This window comes from Neolamprologus brichardi, chromosome 18 (assembly GCF_056152115.1).
Source record: "Neolamprologus brichardi isolate AB-2024 chromosome 18, ASM5615211v1, whole genome shotgun sequence".
Lineage (NCBI taxonomy): Eukaryota > Metazoa > Chordata > Actinopteri > Cichliformes > Cichlidae > Neolamprologus > Neolamprologus brichardi.
This window is the reverse complement of record NC_142121.1, coordinates 3,720,475-3,740,862: the sequence shown is the minus strand read 5'-3', so window position 1 is coordinate 3,740,862 and position 20,388 is coordinate 3,720,475. Positions and strand designations below refer to the sequence as shown.

Genomic DNA, 20,388 nt, shown 5'->3' with positions numbered 1-20,388 from the left:
AATCTCTCAGTCAGAACATCCTATATCATGTTTAGGTGGAAGCTAGCGAGCTAACTCCATGCTAACTTCAAACTCCATTAAACTTAATAAATTCTGTTTTCATGGATGCCTGGATGTTAAACTTAATTGTTGCACCTTATTACAACACTGATCATTTTATTAAAGATGAAAGAATTTAGACAGTTTTTAACTCTCAGTGATGCCGCGGTGTTCGTTTGTTTTTGGGACCTGAAAAGGACGGAGTTTAGGACCCAGATTACTCCGCGAGGCTCCTGACTACGATAGCCGTAATGCTCCGACAATCCATCAGGCGGTGCGGCTTCGTAGCTTAGCAAAGTCGTACTAAAACATTTTTTTTAACAGATTTTTGAGCGCCGTGGTTTGAGACCTCAAACCACATAAAATGGGTTTGAGGTCAGTAAGCACATCAGAATTGATACATAAGGTGCACTGTCGATTTTTGAGAAAATGAAAGGATTTTAAGTGCGCCTTATAGTGCGGAAAATACAGTAATAACTCTTGGAAACAAAAACACTTTATAGATAATATCAGCGAATGTTTTTAGAACCTTGTTAACATGAACTAATGGAACACAACTCTAACTTAAACATGTCATTGATGACAGGTAAACGTTTCATGTCCAATAAGAAAAAAGAAAAATGATGTCATCTACCTGGAACTGGCAGACACACTTGAGCTGAGCGCCGTCCTCTCTGCAGGTGCCCCCGAATCGGCAGGTGGAGTCATCACAGACCCTCAGGTCGCTCTTCTTCTCTGACAGATCTAACGGCAGAGACACAAACAAAGGCAGCGAGTTAAATACGGAGACAACAGGCAGGCGGATCAATGAGGTGAGTCACACCTGCGGCACCTCCACGAGTGCTGCTGCTAAATCCCGACATCCCGGCTCTGATCACACGCTCAGTCCAGACAAGTTTATGAGTTTATGAACAACGAGAGCAGACGGCGAGCTGAGCTGCAGGAGAAATACGGACACGACAGAGATGATTGTTTATCAGCCCGAGCAGACACCTGGACTACAGGTGAGTGTTTACACCGGGGAAATAACAGATGGACTCGCAGAGCTGAGAAATCTGCTCTCCTCAGAGGGAAGAAAACTGGTGGGTGGTATCATCATTAATGCACAAAGCAGAAGTCACTTCTCATCTTCACCTGCCTGAGGAGCTGCTCACAATTACAGGAGTCTGACTCTGACTCACAGAGACAGGTGGAAAAAAGCTCTCTCCCGGGGAATCGCTGGCTTCTTTGCTGTGATTTTTCCTCTTCAATCTAACGCGCTCGGTTGAATCTGATACTGTGGATTGGTGCTAAATAAATCAAGCTGAATCGGTGGTGTAATCTAACCATGAAAACCCTGCTGTGCCTCAGTAAACCAGCTTGAAACTATCAGTAGATCGAAGATAAACGGAATAATCCAGGATCAACCTCCTGACAGTGTTTATCTAGATTATTTAGATCTTCAAACCCAGAAGAAGATTATTCATGTCAGACTTGTCCACAAACTATACACAGAGAAGTTTAGCAATACTAAAAAACCATGATTGGTACATTTACATGTTTATACAGATGTTTCATCCCGAGGGCGACGTTCAAAAAACAGCAATGGAAAATGTTTTTACATGTTTATCCATGTAAAAACATTTACATGGATAAACATGTAAACACTATGGCTCAGTTTCACAGGGATGGACAACAGTCGGCCTCGTCTTAGACTACAAACTGCTTTTAATAAAGATCCTTTCAGTTCGGTGCTAGGCTAATCCGAACCTGGTAAACTGGCTCATGGAGTTAGAACTCCAAGAGGTGCTACTGTATGACTTCAAAGGATAAAATAATAATAATAATAATGATAATAATAATAATAAGCCCCCAGCTTTGCATGGTGCACTGTCAAAATAAGCCTCAGAAGGATTGTTAGCAGGTGGGAGGGGCTTCTGTGAGGCAACGGCTAATTAGGGGGATTCTGGTGTAACCAGCACATATCTGAACCAAACTTTGGCCTAATAGCCAATAAAATAGGCAACTTCCAGTTTGGATTCAGGAGACAGACACTATCTCTACTTTCAAGATTAGGCTTCAAACTTTCCTTTTTGCTAAAGCATATAGTTAGGGCTGGACCAGGTGACCCTGAATCCTCCCTTAGTTATGCTGCAATAGATGTAGGCTGCCGGGGGATTCAAAACAAACTCAAAACAAAAATCTTTACAGTTTAATGCACGACATGGTTTTTAGGCTCATTTCTTGCTCCATGTTTTTATTCTCGGACTCGTTTTATCCTCTCGGTTCAGTCTGAAACAAGCCCTTCTACCTCTCTTCAACATTTTTATTTGCCACCCCTCTCACACAAAAGGTTTTAATATCAGAAGCCCCGCCCCTGTTAGTAGTAGAAAACACACCTATAAGTGTTGAAACTGGTTGAAACATCAGAGCGACGCTCTCAGGCTGAACTCGCACCTGATCCTGAATCAGTTTGGCTCTTTAAACACTCATGATCAGTTCATGAAATGTCACAAGGCGACTTATTTATGAGCATTTTTATCTGCGAGACTTCTAGAGCCGACACACACACACACACACACACACACACACACACACACACACACACACACACACACACACAGATAATAACAGGCCTGCACGGCTCAGAAATGTGCTGTGAACTTGAATAATCCACATTTCCTTTGAGATTCCTGCAGCAGATTCCCGCCTCGGTGCCAGCACGAGCGCTGCCGAGTGGCTTTGAGGAGCCGTGTAATGGCCTGTAATTACTGTTTGCAAACCTCCCCGAGTCCCAAAAATGGCCGCCGCTGGCCGCAGTAACAGCCAACCCCGGAGCTCAGCAGCGTCTCAGAGACGAGCGATGTGAGCCTCCAGCTGAGAAAATAACACTCAGACTGAACGAGCAAGAAAACAAAAGAGTAACAACGAGTTTGGAAGAAGTCGTTCAAGGTAACAACGAGTTTTAACATGAATGTTATGGTGTCTCTTACGTGTTTCAGGCCCACAAACACATGCTGAAGAAATATCACAAACATTCACTGATGCTGAACGTGTGAAGCTTACACATGTGATCGGTTACTGATCAATACTTTCCTCACCGTGAACCTCACACTGAGCCAAACAGCTGAGTCTCACCTGTTTGATCTGAGAGTTAATCATCAGGATGCTGATTGGTGAACGTGAACGTCACATCATCAGAGACGAGCAAACAAAACATCTGATTTCACTTTCAGGGTGAATTTGTGACAGTGAAAGAAAAATAAACTGCGGTTAAAGTTAAAAAGGTAAAAATCCAAAAATGTGGTAAAAGGTTATCAGGTGAGGGCCTCCAGCTCGCACTGGAACGGTTCGCAGCCGAGTGTGAAGCAGCGGGAATGAGGATCAGCACCTCCAAATCTGAGGCCATGGTTCTCAGCCGGAAAAAGGTGGAGTGCCCACTCCGGGTCGGGGATGAGTTCCTGCCCCAAGTGGAGGAGTTCAAGTATCTCGGGGTCTTGTTCGCGAGTGATGGGAGAAGGGAGCCGGAGATCGACAGATGGATTGGGGCTGCAGCTGCAGTGATGCAGACGCTGCACCGGTCCGTCGTGGTGAAGAGGGAGCTGAGTGTAAAAGCGAAGCTCTCAATTTACCGGTCGATCTACGTCCCTACCCTCACCTATGGCCACGAGCTGTGGGTAGTGACCGAAAGGACGAGATCGCGGATACAAGCGGCGGAAATGAGCTTCCTCCGAAGGGTGGCTGGCCTCTCCCTTAGAGATAGGGTGAGAAGTTCGGCCATCCGGGAGGAGCTCAGAGTAGAGCCGCTGCTGCTCCACATCGAAAGGAGCCAGCTGAGGAGGTTCGGGCATCTGACAAGGATGCCTCCTGGGCGAGGTGTTCCAGGCATGTCCCACCGGGAGGAGGCGCCAGATAAAGCGGAAGAAGATGGATGGATGGTGATAAAAGTAATGAGAAGTAAAAACATGAGATGAAACAATACAAATAACAAACACAGAGAGCTTCAAAGATTTTTAACAAGTCAAAAAATTTTAAAATAAAGTCAGAAAAATTGTGCAAAAAAAGTTTTAAATATGAGAAAATCTTAAATAAAATTACTGGAAAAGAAAAAATGTCAAAAAAACTAGAACAATATAAAATATGAATATAACACAATGAGCCAAAAATAACATTAGAAGCAGAATCTCAAATATGAGAGAAATTATTCAAAAATTCAAAAAAGTAAATACGGGAAAAAATGAAACACGTGAGACATAAAAAAAAAAACAGAAAATGTGAGATTTGAAGTTTAAATTCTGACAGTAAACGTTCAGAGCTGCAGAGCCAACCATTGTTAAACATCCCCGAGTCGCATCATCGTTTGTCCTCATGCCACCCGATCGTCCGGCTGCTCCAGTTTCCTCCTCTTATTGATCTCATTTCTCAAATCTCAGGTGTCACCTTCTCGATTTTGACGTCTCTGTGAGAAATAACGGACAAACCCAGGAGAATCAGAGCAAATGAGCCGGTTCAGCAGCCTCGTGTAGGTCTGCAGGCCAGTCGTGGCTAATTAAGTCCAAGCAGCAGCCACATCCATCAGCCTGGAGTGTGTGTGTGTCTGTGTGTGTCTGTGTGTGTGTGTGTGTGTGTGTGTGTGTGTGTGTGTGTGTGTGTGCGTGTGTGTGTGTGTGTGTGTGTGTGTGTGCGTGTGCGTGTGCGTGTGCGTGTGTGTGTGTGTGTGTGTGTGTGCTGCTTCCTGTTTGCAGGTTTAATACCCAGACAATTTGGGATTATGCTGAACGACAAGCCGAAGTCTTTAAACCTCCAGCTGGAGACGGACACACATGCAGATGAAGGCGCCTCCTTCACAAACCGGTGTAGGCGCCGTTTGTGTGTGGGCGCCGTTTGTGTGTCCGCGCCGTGTTATCTGCCTCGGCTGCTGATGTTTTTCTGTTTGTAGTCGACCCCGGCCGTGTTGTGTTCGGGTTCCTCGGCCTCATACATTTTACAACAGAAACAGGGATTTGAAATGCACATAATTCCCTCCTTTGGATCGGAGCAGAACTAAAGAAGCTGACGGAGCGTGGCAGCAGCCGCCGCCTGGAGGCACATCCACCTCCCAAATCCCTCGAGCCCGGCCCGGTCGTCATGGTCACCCCGCCTCTCCTCCGGCTCGTTATCTAACCCCCCTACCCCCCCTCCCCTGCAGCCCTGACTCCAGGAGATGGACGTCAATACTTCATCTTCTGTCTGCTGCTCCGAGTCCTTCGACATCCTTTTAACCCTTTCCCTGCAGAGACACAGATGTGTGACTCCAGCACACCGGAGCAGCCGTCTGAAAGGAGGTTAGCACTGCTTTTCTCTGGATTTACAGGCAAATCTGGGAAACTTTAATATTTTCTCCTATTAAACCCTCTCAGATGACCATCATGTTCTTCTTTCACCTTTACTTCATCTAAAACGAGACCCAGGCTGTATGAAGACTGCATTTCTTCACGTTATCTTTTTGGCCACAACGACGTTGCTTTTAATACTTTTACCAGCTCAAACACGGTCATGAGATCCAGTTCAGGGACGTCACGCCTTGAATTCCTTCGCCCAGTTTCACGAGTCAGATCTATAATAAAATAAACATGTAAACATGTGACTCTGTGGGGACAGACTCCGTCTTAAGCCAGCCTCGAGTGGACATTAGAGGAACTGCAGACTCTGGCTCTGTGTTGGTTTAAGCTTCGTAGCTCTGGAGTTCAGCAGGTCCCGGGCTTCATGGAGGGATTGTTTGGTTTTGGAGGTCAGCGCTGACCCTGGGATGTCTTTCCTTTAGCTAATGCTAATGAATGCTAGCCTGCCTGCTGAGGTCAGCGACGTCTGGACCTTTGAAAGTGTACTTTGTCCACACAAGAGTAAAAACTGGCACAAATGTGTGACGCTCTGCAGGCAGCCTACGAAGGAGCGGCCTGCCCTACGGCGCCTTGGACTGGGTTGTGTTTAGTTCGTTGATGATCTCACGAGGAAAGACGATTGGCTGGTTTATGCATGAGGAGTGACTCAGAGACCCAGCAGGGCCAGAGCCGCTTTTTCCTTTGTGCTATTTTCGTTTTAACTGAAACAATAATTCTGTTTTTGTTGTTTTAGTTGTCGTTTTATAAACACAGCAATCACCGTGGAGAAATCCTTCACAGTGTTCAGCCTTGATTGCAGTGCAGCACTAGGACTCTTCAGAGGTGCAGCCTTTTCAGCTGGTCACTGGAGCACAGCTGCTCCACCTTAAATAAATATCGGACTCATTTCTAAACACGGTTACATCCCTGCTGATCAGATTACTCATCGAAACTCAGCATCGCCTTACTTAACAATAATGTAATCCTTGTAAAATTAAATGAGTAACGTAGCCTTAATTAGGCCCAAATGTGTCTGCCATCTGAAACATATTTGAAAATTTTACATAACAGAAAACCACGGACTCCTGGTGGGCAACGACGGTACTGCACGTAAGCAGCAAATTCAACTTATTTATTTAACTGATTTTTTTTTTTTTTTTTTTTTTTTAAAGAAACAGAGATGCACAACCTTAAAAATCAGATGGTTTAACGTTTATATGACTCAGAACATGTAGGATGTATTAGAGGATTATTAAAGATTCACCCCAACCGGTCGCAGCAGATGGCCCCGCCCCTCCCTGAGCCTGGTTCTGCTGGAGGTTTCTTCCTGTTAAAAGGGAGTTTTTCCTTCCCACTGTCGCCAAAGTGCTGCTCATAGGGGGTCATATGATTGTTGGGTTTTTCTCTGTATCTATGAAGCGCCTTGAGGCAACTTTTGTTGTGATTTGGCGCTATATAAATAAAATTGAACTGAATTGAATTAATTCAATTCAACTCAACTTTATTTATACGGCACCAGATCACAGTCACCTCAAGGCGCTTTACATTGTAAGGTAGACCTTACAATAATACATACAGAGAAAAACAATTATATGACCCCCTATGAGCAGCACTGTGGCGACAGTGGGAAGGAAAAACTCCCTTTTAACAGGAAGAAACCTCCAGCAGAACCAGGCTCAGGGAGGGGCGGGGCCATCTGCTGCGACCGGTTGGGGTGAATCTTTAATAATCCTCTATTTCTGATGCTGAGAAATTAAACTGGAGAGTAAATCACCACAAAATCAAAACAAATAAATAATATCACAAAACTTTCTTTGTGCAGTTTTGTTTGATTTTCTGCTCTATGACGATCACAGCAGTCATTAAAAGGTTTGGGTTTGCTGCAGAAGATTTAGAAGTGGGCCTCTACAGTCTGAAATTTGGCCGGCTGCTTTAGAGCGATGCCAAAGATATTACAGCAGATTCTCTACAGCTCACAGTCAGCTGCCTCCCAAATGGCCCTCGGTATGGGGAGCACCAACGAGAGCGTCACGATACGAGCTTTAGTCCCGACACCTTTCAATCTCCATCACATCCAACACCCTCACCATTCACGCACGCCCAACATATCCAGACCTCGACATCTATGCCATCAGGATAAGCCGTGTTATTCACCTCCTAATGTTCTGGCTCATCCGAGTTTGAAAAGGACATCGGAGAAAATAAAAGCGTCCTTAACAGCGTCATCAGTGAAACTTTCATCGCACTCCTTTCTTCTCCAGACAAAAGATCATTTCAAAGGCCACAGGAAGTTCAACATCCTCTGAAAAGTTCTGATAAAAACCTCACACACACACACACACACACACACACACACACACACACACACACACACAGAGATATCTCCAGAGTGAGGTTCATTTCATAGAGAAGTGAAACCTTCTCAAGGACTGCTGTGGCGTATTGATTTGGTTTGCTAAAAGCAGAGAATTTATCCTCGGCAGAGACGAGAAACAGGAGAGGGAGGCGGCGTGACATTCATGTAAAGTACAAACATCAGTGATGCATGATGGGACTTCACCCCCCCCTCTCGAAAACCCAAATGTTCCACTTCTCTGTGCCATTACAGGCAAAATGGACCCACTGCATAACAAAACTATCCGTTTGTGATCGTTCACTTTGTGCCTTAAACCCATCGTGAATGCTGATGCGTGAAGCTGCACATCTAGTATATTCAGATTTACCAAAGCCACGAGGAAACATGTCAGAGCGCCTTCAAAATAAAGTCAGAGCTCCTTCACAATAAAGTCAGAGCACACAGTAAACGGCTGTGAAACAGAAGCTGCTGCAGAAGAATCTCATTCTCTTAACGTCCCCGGTGATTTACAGCTACACAATTACTTCATTACGAAACCCGGAGATGATCCCAGAGTTTAACGACGTAAAATAAAATAAACTAACACAGATGACAAAAGCTGCAGTTCCCCTAACGACCGTTTGAGTCCCACGTTTAAATGTTGAAATGTTTTGTGTGAATTAGGAAAAAACGGTATGGCTTCCTCTGAGGCGAGAAAACAGACTGTCTGGGAATTTTCATCCGAGGATGAAAAGGTCACCTCACCAACATCCACATCTACCAGTTTTCAAGCTCCTACCACCTTTCAGTCCAGTTCAGTGTTACATACACACAGCACCAAATCACAACAGCAGCTGCCTAAAGCACGTTGTGTTTCTGCAGCCATCAGCGATGATACTTAAAAAGACAGTTAAAGGCTGAATAAGCTGCACAGGTGCAATGACCTCATCCAGGTATCTGCTAATAAAACAGAAACTCATAAGTGAACTGAAATATTGTGGGAACCGTTTGATACAGTGCTTTCGGTTTGGTACGCATATGTATCGAACAATACAAAAATTTTATTTATTTTATCAACTTTTCTTCTGACGATGCTGTCTGTATTGAGAGCTCAGTGGATCTGCGCTCGACTACTCCGCCTAGGCTGCACTGTCGAGCGCAGATCCACTGAGCGCAGCGCAAGCTAGCAGACAGAAGCTAAGCTCGTTGCAACATGGCAAACTGAACCTCCCCCACCCTCATTCAGATCTGGCGTTTGGAACTATTTTGGTTTTCATGTGACGTATGACCCTGAAGGTAAGCGCGTCATGGACAAAAGTAAAACAGTAAGTCAGATGTGCCACGCAATGCTCAATTGATGGGAATTAGTGCGTTAGCGCAGTTAGCTTATCTGCTAATTAGCGCTCAGTGAAAGAGTTTCTCACCAAACCTGAAGCAGAAACTTGTCGGATGTTCTCACCATCACGGTGAAATTTTAACACACCAGCAGTTCCAGTACAGCCCACTGGTCCTGCTCAGTGATTCCAGTTAGCTGAGGTGAAGCTAAGCAGACAGCTAGCAGGGACACTTCAGTTCAAGTAGTAACTTCCCTAATGTTAGGCCTTTAAAACCGGTCAGAGCAGCACGCTCCGTTTTGCGTAACTATTTTTAAACCCTGGTAGCTCTGCAACCACGTGAGCTAGCGCAATCATGTTTTTTTGCATATGAGTTGTACTTACATCTTATGCCATCAGCTTGTCCTCGGTCACAGTTTCCTTCCACATATAGTTTTGCAAAAACTGCATAAAAAGCACTTGCAGCAACAAAAACATAATATTCCAGAAACACGCTTTGCTGATCCGATCAGCTGTTTGTAACACTTCCTAACATCCATCAGCGCGAACTATCGCATGTCCGCCATGACCTGCCCGAAACCGGAAGTGATGTCATTTTCGCGGAAATGTAGTTTTTTTTTTTTACCATCAGGGCCTCATGAGCCTATACTGGTGTTTTTAAAAGTTATCTTTGACTTTATGACTTTCTGTGTCGTTTCTGGGATGCTTAGGACTCATATTGCACTGCTGGAAATAGTTTATTTTGATGCATATGCTGCTTTTTTGCAAATTTGCATTATAATATTTATTTTCGTTTTTCCTGCAGTATATAAAAATTGGTGTATTTCAAAAATAAAACTATGAAGACACTCAAAATACATTTCCTGTGGTGGGAAACTATTTTGTGCAACTTTTTTGTATTTACAGTTTTGAGGGATAAGCCTCTTAAATTTCTCTAACTAGAAATATATGTTAAAAAACAAAAACGATTTTCAATTTTTTTGTAGTTAATTGCACTTTTTTGCAATTTATGTAATTACTATGCACTTAATGCATACATGTTATTAAAATTTAGGCTGTAATGGTTGTATTGATGTATATCAACTTGAAATGCTCCCAAAAATGGCTCCACAGCATGTAAAAATATAATATAAGCTCTGGCGGACTTGGTTCTATGGTTGGGTGTTAAAGGGTTAAAATGGACCAACTGAGTAACAGCCTTAAAGTTGTCCTTTAAGGCCGTAAACATGTTTATTTCCATTGGACATTAGAAACCCTGGAGTCTGTGTGACGGACTCACTGCTGGAGCCTCTAGTGGCCTTTGAAGAAACTGCAGCTCTTAGTGTTTAGCTTCATTTTGAACCCTGAGCTGAGACGATGATGTTGATGACTGCACGAGAAAGAAACCAGAAAAGCCCGTTTCTATCGCAGTGAGTCTTCACTCAGTCCTCGATTTGACTTTGACTTGTCTCAGTAAAGTTGAGCGACGCTGCCTCTGTGCAGATGTTCCTCTGAAAATCATGAATTCTGATTAATTACTACAATAACTGTTTCCCTCAAGTTTTATATTATCATAGTTTTAGTAGTAAAAACAACGCGCTTTAAAAACAGCTACATTTTTATGAGGCCGGATCGTCTGCCAGGTTTCACTGCACCTGTTTCCTATCTGGGATTTATTCTCTGATTTATTGATACTCCACAAATAACGGCACACTTTTTGGAAACAGGCTGTGAGAGTTGTTCATAAATGTGTCGTCACTATCAAACAACAGACGTGTGGATGTGAAGCGCCGAGTGTTAAAGGGGCTGATGATGGATCTGAGCTCTGCTGACTGATGAAGAGTAAACGCTGCGAGCTGCTCGGCTCCTGTTTCCTCCTCGATCTTGGTGAAACCTCCTGACCGCAGCAGCTGGATGAAGAGCTTTTGTCTGTTCTTCTTCTGCCGCTTGAATAAAACATGAAAGCCCGACAGCCCCTTCCTCCTCCTCCTCCTCCTCAGCTTTATCGCTGCGAGTGATGCGAGCACGATGTCTTTAACTTTAACACTTTTAAATAAAGTGTTTGTTATCTTTTTTAAACTGCAGCTGCCTCCCTGGCCTTCAGTTAGCGTCTCAGAAGACATACGTTTAACAAAGACAATCTACAGACACTGAGTTTTCAATCTGCAGAAAGTCAAAGAGAGAAAAAACCTTCCTGCAATAAAACAGAAACTCATAAGTGAACTGAAATATTAACGTTAACGTCCCTGTGATGTCTCAGTCTCACAGACTCGACACGCTGCTTGTTAACCAAGCTAGTTAGCAAATACAGTGACCTCTGACTCCAAAGAAACAACATGGCGGTGGTAATCGTGGCATGATTAGGAAAATGCAAATTCAAACCAAATACAAATATTAGGGGTGCAACGATACTCGTATCGATATTGAACCGTTCGATACAGTGCTTTCGGTTCGGTACGCATATGTATGAACAATACAAAATTTTTAATTTATTTTATCAACTTTCCTTCTGACGGTGCTGTCTGTGTTGAGCGCTCAGTGGATCTGCGCTCGACTACTCCGCCTAGGCTGCACTGTCGAGCGCAGATCCACTGAGCGCAGCGCAAGCTAGCAAGACAGAAGCTAAGCTCGTTGCAACATGGCAAACTGAACCTCCCCCACCCTCATTCAGATCTGACCTTTGGAACTATTTTGGTCTTCATGTGACGTATGACCCTGAAGGTAAGCGCGTCATGGACTAAAGTAAAACAGTATGTTGGATGTGCCAGCAATGCTCAGTTACATTGGTGGGAACTAGTGCGTTAGCGCAGTTAGCTCGTTAACGTGTTGACCGTCCAGCCCCATGCACGGGGCGATCCGTGGTAGCTCGTTAACGGAGATTTGCCGTGTTGTGGCGTTAACGTCATTTCAGATTAACGCTGACGGCACTAGTGGGAACACAACGAATATGACTGCACATTTACTCCGACATCATCCTCGTGCAAAGACAAGTGGAAGCAGACAAAAACAACAAGCACGCATGCTACAAACTTTACCCGAGTCATTTAGACAGCCGTTAGCACATGATTCTCCTTATGGGGACCTGATATGTTTAATATGCTGCTGAGAATATAGCCCAGAAGAAGCGTATAGTAGAGCTTTTATTTTGGAAAGAGCCATTTCTCTGTAATAAACTCTCTTTTCCAAAGATGAGTGATTCCTCGATCAGATAGATTTATTATTATATTACTTTGTTGTTTCAGCAACATTAAATTTAAAAACTGTACTTTTGAGTTAAAATATATATTTATAATTTTAATAAATGACAAATTAAAAAAAAAAATTGTATCGAAAAAGTATAGAACCGAACCGTGAATTTTGTGTATTGTTGCACCCCTAATAAATATATATATATATATATATATATATATATATATATATATATATATATATATATATACACATATATATATATATATATATATATATCAGTGCAATTTAAAAGTCTTTAAATGAAAAAATCCACTTGATGCTGAGTCCCAAACACTCATCGGTTTTATAAACTGGATCCTCGGCGATGGAGGAAAAGCTCCCCGATGCTGTCTGAGAGCAGCTACGTGACTTATCGTGTCCTACAAACAGAGAAAGTCACTGGAAATAAAACCGATCTCTAATCCCAGCTGTTGGTTATACTTTGGAAGGAAGTCTCCCACTGGCGTCAGAACTGAATATTTATTATGGGATTTGAAATGGACCCAAAATCCTCAGAACTTCATATCTGGTCTAAAAACATGGTTACGATAAAATTCCTCCTGAACGCGCTCGCCCTTTCTTCCTCGCTCTGCTGGACTCTGAACGGTGTTTTTTCCTGTAACGATCCGACGTGTGAAAACAAAAGTGCGAATGAGGCCAAAGCAGCAGCGCAGAAACACGACGCGGCGATTAGATTTCAGGGATTTGAACCCTGACCTCGTCTGAATCTGAGCAGATGCCAGCGAAGGACCTGCTGTCCAATCACAGCTCCTCCTCCTCTTTGTAACTGCAACTAATTTGTCCAGTTTCGAGTTTTTATTTCCTCCAGGGCGTCTGAGCGCGGGAGGCCTGGAGGGCCGGCAGACGCTCGGCTCGTTTGGCTTCATCAGCCGCGGCTGCTGCAGACTAATCTTCACCTGGGAAGCAGCGAGTGCAGCGCAGAGATAACAGCTTTGATGTTTTATTCATGTCGAGCAGATCAGAACGACACCAAAACTCCTTTTAGCTTCTTTCTGGAGTCTGACGCAGAGACAGAGCAGGAAGTAATTGACCTCCGGGGAAGTCGGGTCGCAGTTTGCCGTCAGCAGATTGGCTCGTTAGCAACAATCAAGCCTGAGAAGGAGTTTTCACAGAGACATCTCAGATTTTCCATGCATCCTGGAAAATCTGGAATTCTCTGTGCAGTGCTGTCAGAGCAGGTTTCTTTCCTTAGACTCTCATTAATTCAGCAAAGCGTTAATTCAGACAGGGCGTCAAGCTCCACCGTGATCCTGGCAGATCAGCTGATCTCCACGCCGACTAAGATCAGCTGATGGCTCAGCAGATGTCTACACAGCAAGCTGGCAAATCTCATAGAGGGAGCATTGTTTAGCATCTGATCTGAACCAGGCTGTGCTTTAGCCGCACGCTCAACAAGAACATGATGAGAAACTGGAAGATGTCCCACACACGTCCACATCTTCACTCTCAACAGTTGTAGAAAATGAGTGTTTCCTTCAACATAAACCTCACAGGCTGTTGGCTATAATGCCACCCAGCCCTGTGCGAAGTGTTTAGGCTAATTCAATTCAATTCAATTCAATTTTATTTATATAGCGCCAAATCACAACAAAAGTCGCCTCAAGGCGCTTCATAGATACAGAGAAAAACCCAACAATCATATGACCCCCTATGAGCAGCACTTTGGTGACAGTGGGAAGGAAAAACTCCCTTTTAACAGGAAGAAACCTCCAGCAGAACCAGGCTCAGGGAGGCGGGGCCATCTGCTGTGATTGGTTGGGGTGAGAGAAGGAAGACAGGATAAAGACATGCTGTGGAAGAGAGACAGAGGTTAATAACAGATATGATTCAATACAGAGAGGTCTGTTAATACATAGTGAGTGAGAAAGGTGACTGGAAAGGAAAAACTCAATGCATCATGGGAATCCCCCGGCAGCCTACATCTATTGCAGCATAACTAAGGGAGGATTCAGGGTCACCTGGTCCAGCCCTAACTATATGCTTTAGCAAAAAGGAAAGTTTGAAGCCTAATCTTAAAAGTAGAGATAGTGTCTGTCTCCTGAATCCAAACTGGAAGCTGGTTCCACAGAAGAGGGGCCTGAAAACTGAAGGCTCTGCCTCCCATTCTACTTTTAAATACTCTAGGAACAACAAGTAGTAGCTAAGGTGTGACCCACCTGCCACCGGCTTCAGCACAAGAGCAGCAACCTCAGGTCAGAGCGACGGCACAAAGTAACCAGCTTGAATTCACGTTTCTATAAATCTGTAGCTGTTCTGTTGTGAACACGCTGCCAGATCTGAAAACCTCTGACTGATCTGCCCTTTACAGCCCGTCCTTCAGGTGTCTCGCCATCACTAAAGTTTTTAAAGTCGTCCCCTGACCTGTCCGCGGATCGTCACGGCGACCTGCAGAGGCGTGACACAGCCGCTGAGCTGCGACAGACTTCAGACCGAGGCGTTAAACGAGCCACCGGACCGACTCCAGCCCGGTGCGTCCGTGAAATAAAACTCACTGAAGTGCGATTTATTTACCCCGCGGCCCAGAGCCCCGCCTCCAGGTGGCAGCAGTGGCGGAGTCTACCACCTTAGCTCTCGGCGGCTTCCCGCCACCTCGGCCCGGCGAGGCTTTAATTGTGTTTGTAGTGTTTATGAAAAGCTTCTCTGAGGCTGGTTTATTCGCGGACCTAATGATGCCGCTGAGCCACACATCAGAGTTCGTTTACCAACAACAAGCCGCTCCTGTCCTGCTCTTTAATTACACATTTCAGCACATATTTCACCCACACCGAGAGAATCAAACGGCTGCTTTTCACTTTACTTTCATTCAAGACATTCTCCAAAAATCCATTTAGTACTTTCAGAGCTTCATTTAAAAAACCTCACTTGGAAAAACTGCAGAGAGAAATGAAGAGAGACGTCCTTAAAGCTCCCCGACGCTGCAGCTGATGCTCCTCGCTGATTCACCGCTCTCAATATTTTTGTTGTTACAGTTAATGGAAAACCTATTTGCAGATGGAAAGTACTTTCAGCCATAATTCAGGCTGTATTTTATTTCTGTTTTGCCTGAGTTACAGTGCCATTATACAGGCGCACATTATGTGCAGTAAAAGCTGCGCGACGGGGAGCACTTTTCAGCCAATTTGACTTCGCCCCACAAAGAGCTGACAGCAGGACCTGCAGGCTCACATTTGGCTGAAAAGTGAAGGTTTTAAAGCTATTATGTGCTCCTTTTACATGAGATGGCAACCATCAATTTTACCGCAGCAGCACGCTGACGCTGAGGTGGAAAATTATTTTTGGAAACACACAAGAGCGACAACAAAGTAAGATTGTGATTTCCTCAGCTCAGAAGTGTGTCGCTGTATTTGGATATTTCACATTTACGATGTTTATATCATGTGTAGCTCTGCTGTTACTAATGTTATTAAAAATATACAAATATCAGCTTTTTTTCCAATGGAAGCTGATCTCTGGGATCAACACGGATTACCAATGGCTCGCCAGTTTTCTGTTCGTACTGCATCAGCTTTGTCATTATTGTTATTTACCAAAAGGACGATCTTCAAAGGTCTTTCAACCCCACACAGAGCCAGTAAGACTCTGCGACGTATCATCGCTCAGTTTGGATGCAGCTCATCCTCGAGTCAGTCGCCACAGACTCCTCCTCCTTCACAACGACCGTATGGCAAGTTGGGATGGGTACCAGTATCCAGTGCCATGATGGCACCGGTTCTGACATAAACGGTAGTAACCAGACCGAAAAGCAGCGCACATTTCCTGAGCTGTGATACACTTTGGATTCTAGCCAATCATTTTACATTTCCGAGGATAGTAGGCGGGTCCAGGTACGTACGTTCTTTTAGAGCAGAGCTACAGATTAAAGTCTGGCTGTACTTCACAGCAAAAGATGCAAACTCAGCAGCTGCAACAAGTGCTTTAAGCTGATACTGTGATGCTGTCAAAGGAGGTAACACCTCAAATCTGATGAAACACCTGGCGACGCATAGCGTTTTTTTAAAAGCCAAGAAATGCGCCGTATTTGATAGCTTGCTGCGAGACCTCACACCGAGCACATCTACTGTGGGTGTGGTGCCTGTTATCGGACCCGGAGTTAGCAACATCCCCCAAAAACCCGAAGAGGAGAGTCCTGGCCCCTAGCCCTGCCAGTGTAGCAGAAATGATGAGGATGATGATGCAGCAGCAGCCGTTCTTCTCTGCGTGAGTAGCTTCATGTTGTTCGTGTGTAATTTACGTTGAGTAACCACGTTATTACATTAATGCAATGAAGGTGAACTAGCAAACATCATCATAGTTACATGCAGCTGTCTTCTTGTTTGATGGCAGATACTCCCTTCACCCTGGACAAAAAGGCTAAAATGACCAAAGAAAAAGTGGAAAACAGTTAAACATGAGAGGTTTTTGGACCAATTTTGTGTTCTCCATTCTTTAAGCACCGGCACCGTTTCAAAAGTACCGGTTTGGCACCGGTATCGAATAAAACCTAAACGATACCCATCCCTAACGGCGAGTGACTATTTTTTGGATTTTGTTATGGTTAAAAGTTAGGGGCGTGGCCTCTGCTGGAAGGTGACACACTCGACTGCTAGGCTTACCTCTAATGAAGTCATCAACTGGATCTCTGATGCCTCTTTGACGTATCCAATAAATAAACGTCTACTGGATGCACTGGGTTTGCACTAATTACACATGCATGTTGCACGTGCACAGTTTATAGATGCAGCTTTATAAACTAGTTACCGTTAGCTTGACACAGAGCACACACCTCGAAACATGACTGGCTCCAAAACAAATGCAGAGTCCAGAAAGCAATGGGTGGATGTGTCCATCTATTATATACAGTCTGTGACAGAAGATAAGGAGGGTGGTGCACGGTGGAGTAGCTCAAACTTTGATTTGGGTTCACGTCAAGTGTTTGGATAAATATTTCTGGATGAAGTCGATTTATTTTTCATGCATTTCATTTTTACTTCAGCTTCAGTCACTGTTTGGTTTGATTTCTGAAGCCAAACTACTTTGTTATGCTTATGAGGAGATCACCTCGAGGCGCTCAGCAGAAAAACTAAAACAGTGGTTGCATTTTTTAAAGAGCGATTAATCCACTAGAGTCGATCATTTAAAATCTCCAATCTCTCCTGAAGGTCGGTGACGTCAACCAGGAGAACAAAGGAGGAGCTTGTTCTTTTCTGTGGATTCGGCACATGAGTGGTTGGGTCACTTCACTAATTTCTATGAGAGCAGGCACGCATGAAAAGACAGTACAGGCCAGGAAGTCTGGCCGGATTCTCACAATAAAAGATTTAAAGGTCAGTAAAGTATTTCACTGCATTTCTGGAGCTCTAACGCTTCGACGTGCTTCTTCATTTATATAAATGAGGGGATTGCATTTCCTCACACTGAGCTCTGATGTGGTCGTCTGCTTACATAATTAAAATTAAGGACGGTCAGAGAAGATGAAGAAACAAGAAAATGATTTTAGTTCCTGAAGGCCGAGTCAGAGCTGAGCTTCGGAGAAAGAAAAGAGGAGAGCGAGAGAAAGCAAAGACAGCTTCTAAATATCCAGCAGACAGTCGGAGGAGGAGGAGGAGGAGGAAGACGAGCAGAGCTGACGACAGGATGAAAGACTTTAAGTGCTGAAAGAAGTCAGAGGCTGGCTCACCTCAGGCTCTTAGTCTGGAAGATGTATGCAGTGTGTGTGTGTGTGTGTGTGTAACAGAGAGAGTGGGAGAATCATGACTTGACGTTTGGCACCTATTATCTAAACTGTAATCAGCCTGACATTTGAGAATCATTAGAAAGAAAGCCAGTGTGTGTGTGTGTGTGTGTGTGTGTGTGTGCGTGTGTGTGCGTATCCTCGTATTCCTTATACCGTGAGGACTTCATTTTTGGAAGACTCTAAGACTCTAAGACAAATTAGGAAATATAACTGGTTTAAACCGGTTAATCAGATGATCCAATCAATTATTTAAATTAAAAAAAACAAAAAAACAATAAGATATAATAAATCTTAAACTCTCTTTTTGCAACTTCCACGTAACAATCTTGAGGACAGTGAATGCTAAAAGTCTGGCTTTGTTCTTATTTTCCTTCTCAATGTTTATGCTAACAGTAAAGCATAACACAGCAAACAGTGTAAAAATGTTAGCCTAGCTAACAAAACTGCTTCTATCAAGCCTGATTTCCTTGTCTCTTTATTGGCTAATCATGAGAATCAGATAGATTAGGAGCTATTTTGTGTTCATGTCAGCATTAAAAAAAGATAATAGCTATATATAGCAAAAACTATAACTGCTAAGCTTTAGCATGTTAGCATTGCTGCTCTAAAAACTAGACTGTTAACACGTTGTTAGCGGGAATTCAAGACAACATCCTGATAACAGTGAAATGTCGATAATGTCCACAAATTACAAAAGAGCTGCTGTGGAGAAAATAAAGTAAAGTAAAATACATGGCTAAAGTTTCCAAGTAATCTTTGTAAGCTAAAAGCTAATGCTTCAGACTGCTCTAAAGACTCGAGTTTCAGGCATTTTCTATCTAAACGATGAAAGAATATCCCTAATATGGCCATTTTTGCCTCCAGAAATAAGGTCAGAGGACAGAAATCATTCATGTCAATATTCCTTTAGTTTAAACGCTCATATTCATTTAATGGTGGTGTGTGAAAGAAAGAATTAAAGTTTATTAAAGCAACATTCACTTTTCTGATGATGCTTTCCTGCAGGCGCTACGAGATTCTCTAATTATTACAAGGACGAATCGAATTGTTTTTAGGTTCACTAATTTGCAATAACAGAGTATTTCTGGGTAAAAGAATATAAAAATATTTCAGTTCCTGGCTAAGACATTAACAGAAGTGCAGCCCTGGTGCAAGCTCGAGGCAGTAGCTCAAGGTAATTCTCCTCCCGTTCACCTTTGGCTGCGACCCTGACAGTAATCTGTTTTCTACTCGTCCATCAGTCCACTGAAACCTCTGCTCTGCTGCTCTCCTCACTGATCTCCACACAAACCTCCTCCCCTCCCCCAAACTCTCAGCCTGCCACAGGAGACCGAAGCACTCAGGTCGACAACACAAAACGCACACGAAAAAAGACGAGGCCAAGGCCAGTCGAGAGGAGGAACCGCGGGCGCTTTCATTCTGTGTTTGTTGGCAGCTTTTATCCGTCTGTCCATTTTGTTCTCTCTTGTCAAGCTTAAAGGTGGTTTCACTGAGGACAGAAATCCAAACAGGCCAGAAACTCCTGCAGCTGCTTCCACCACCATCGCAGCCAAACGGACATTTAGGAAAGAGCAGCGCTCCAAAAGACTAACAGTTAGATACTCGAGGAGAGCTAAAAGGCCCCGTTAATCACATTTAATAGCCTCACTGGCATTACGGGATGCCCTGCAACAGTTTTAGGATGGTGTCCTAGAAAAATGTGCAATAACCGTCCATGCGTCTGAATCGTAAAGAGCACCACTACCATTCAATCACTGTGCTCAGAAGGATGTCATACGATCCACTGACTGCTCCTGAAATCAGACTTTCAAATGTATTATTTTGGTTTCGTTGACTGAATGTTGGAACGTTCGTGACTTAATAAATATAACATCTTTATTTCACTGATTTTGTTCACTTTAGTTTCACGGTGCACAAGCACAAAATGTCTAAAGGCTTTAAAAGCTAAACAACAATCAAAGACCGACACTCGACTCTGACACCTGATGGCTACGACGGGACCAGGGCTGCCACGATTAGTCGACTATCAAAATCGTCGATGACTGATTTAATAGTCAACGCGTCGTTTGAAGCTTTGTAAGATCCCAAAAGACGCAGGAATAAGTAGTAGGATTTAAGAGTGTAATAACGGACTGAAACAGAAGATGGCAGCACTGCATGTACAAGGATGCCAGCTGCCGTTAAACCCCGAAGAAGAAGAAGCTGTGTCCCAGAATTCATAGCGCAGCCCAGCTCAGTTTCCAACAATCGCGGCAGCTAGTTAGTTTTAATGTTACTCTTATTATTCTTTCTGGGTCACAAAATAAACGTTTAACATATTTTCAGGCGAGAATGTAGCTGTGTAAACCTCAAATATCTGCTCAGTTTATCAAGACACCACATATTTTCAAAAGCGCT

General features: G+C 43.7%; 1 protein-coding gene across 1 annotated transcript in view; it reads right to left on the bottom strand.

Annotated features, from left to right (window-relative positions):
- tmeff1a (transmembrane protein with EGF-like and two follistatin-like domains 1a) overlaps nt 1-20,388 on the bottom strand; it is a 127,646-nt gene that overhangs the window by 65,406 nt on the left and 41,852 nt on the right. The window contains exon 2 of the mRNA XM_087831440.1: nt 674-783. Coding sequence (XP_087687566.1) covers nt 674-783 — 110 coding nt within the window. The remainder of the gene's footprint in view (nt 1-673; nt 784-20,388) is intronic.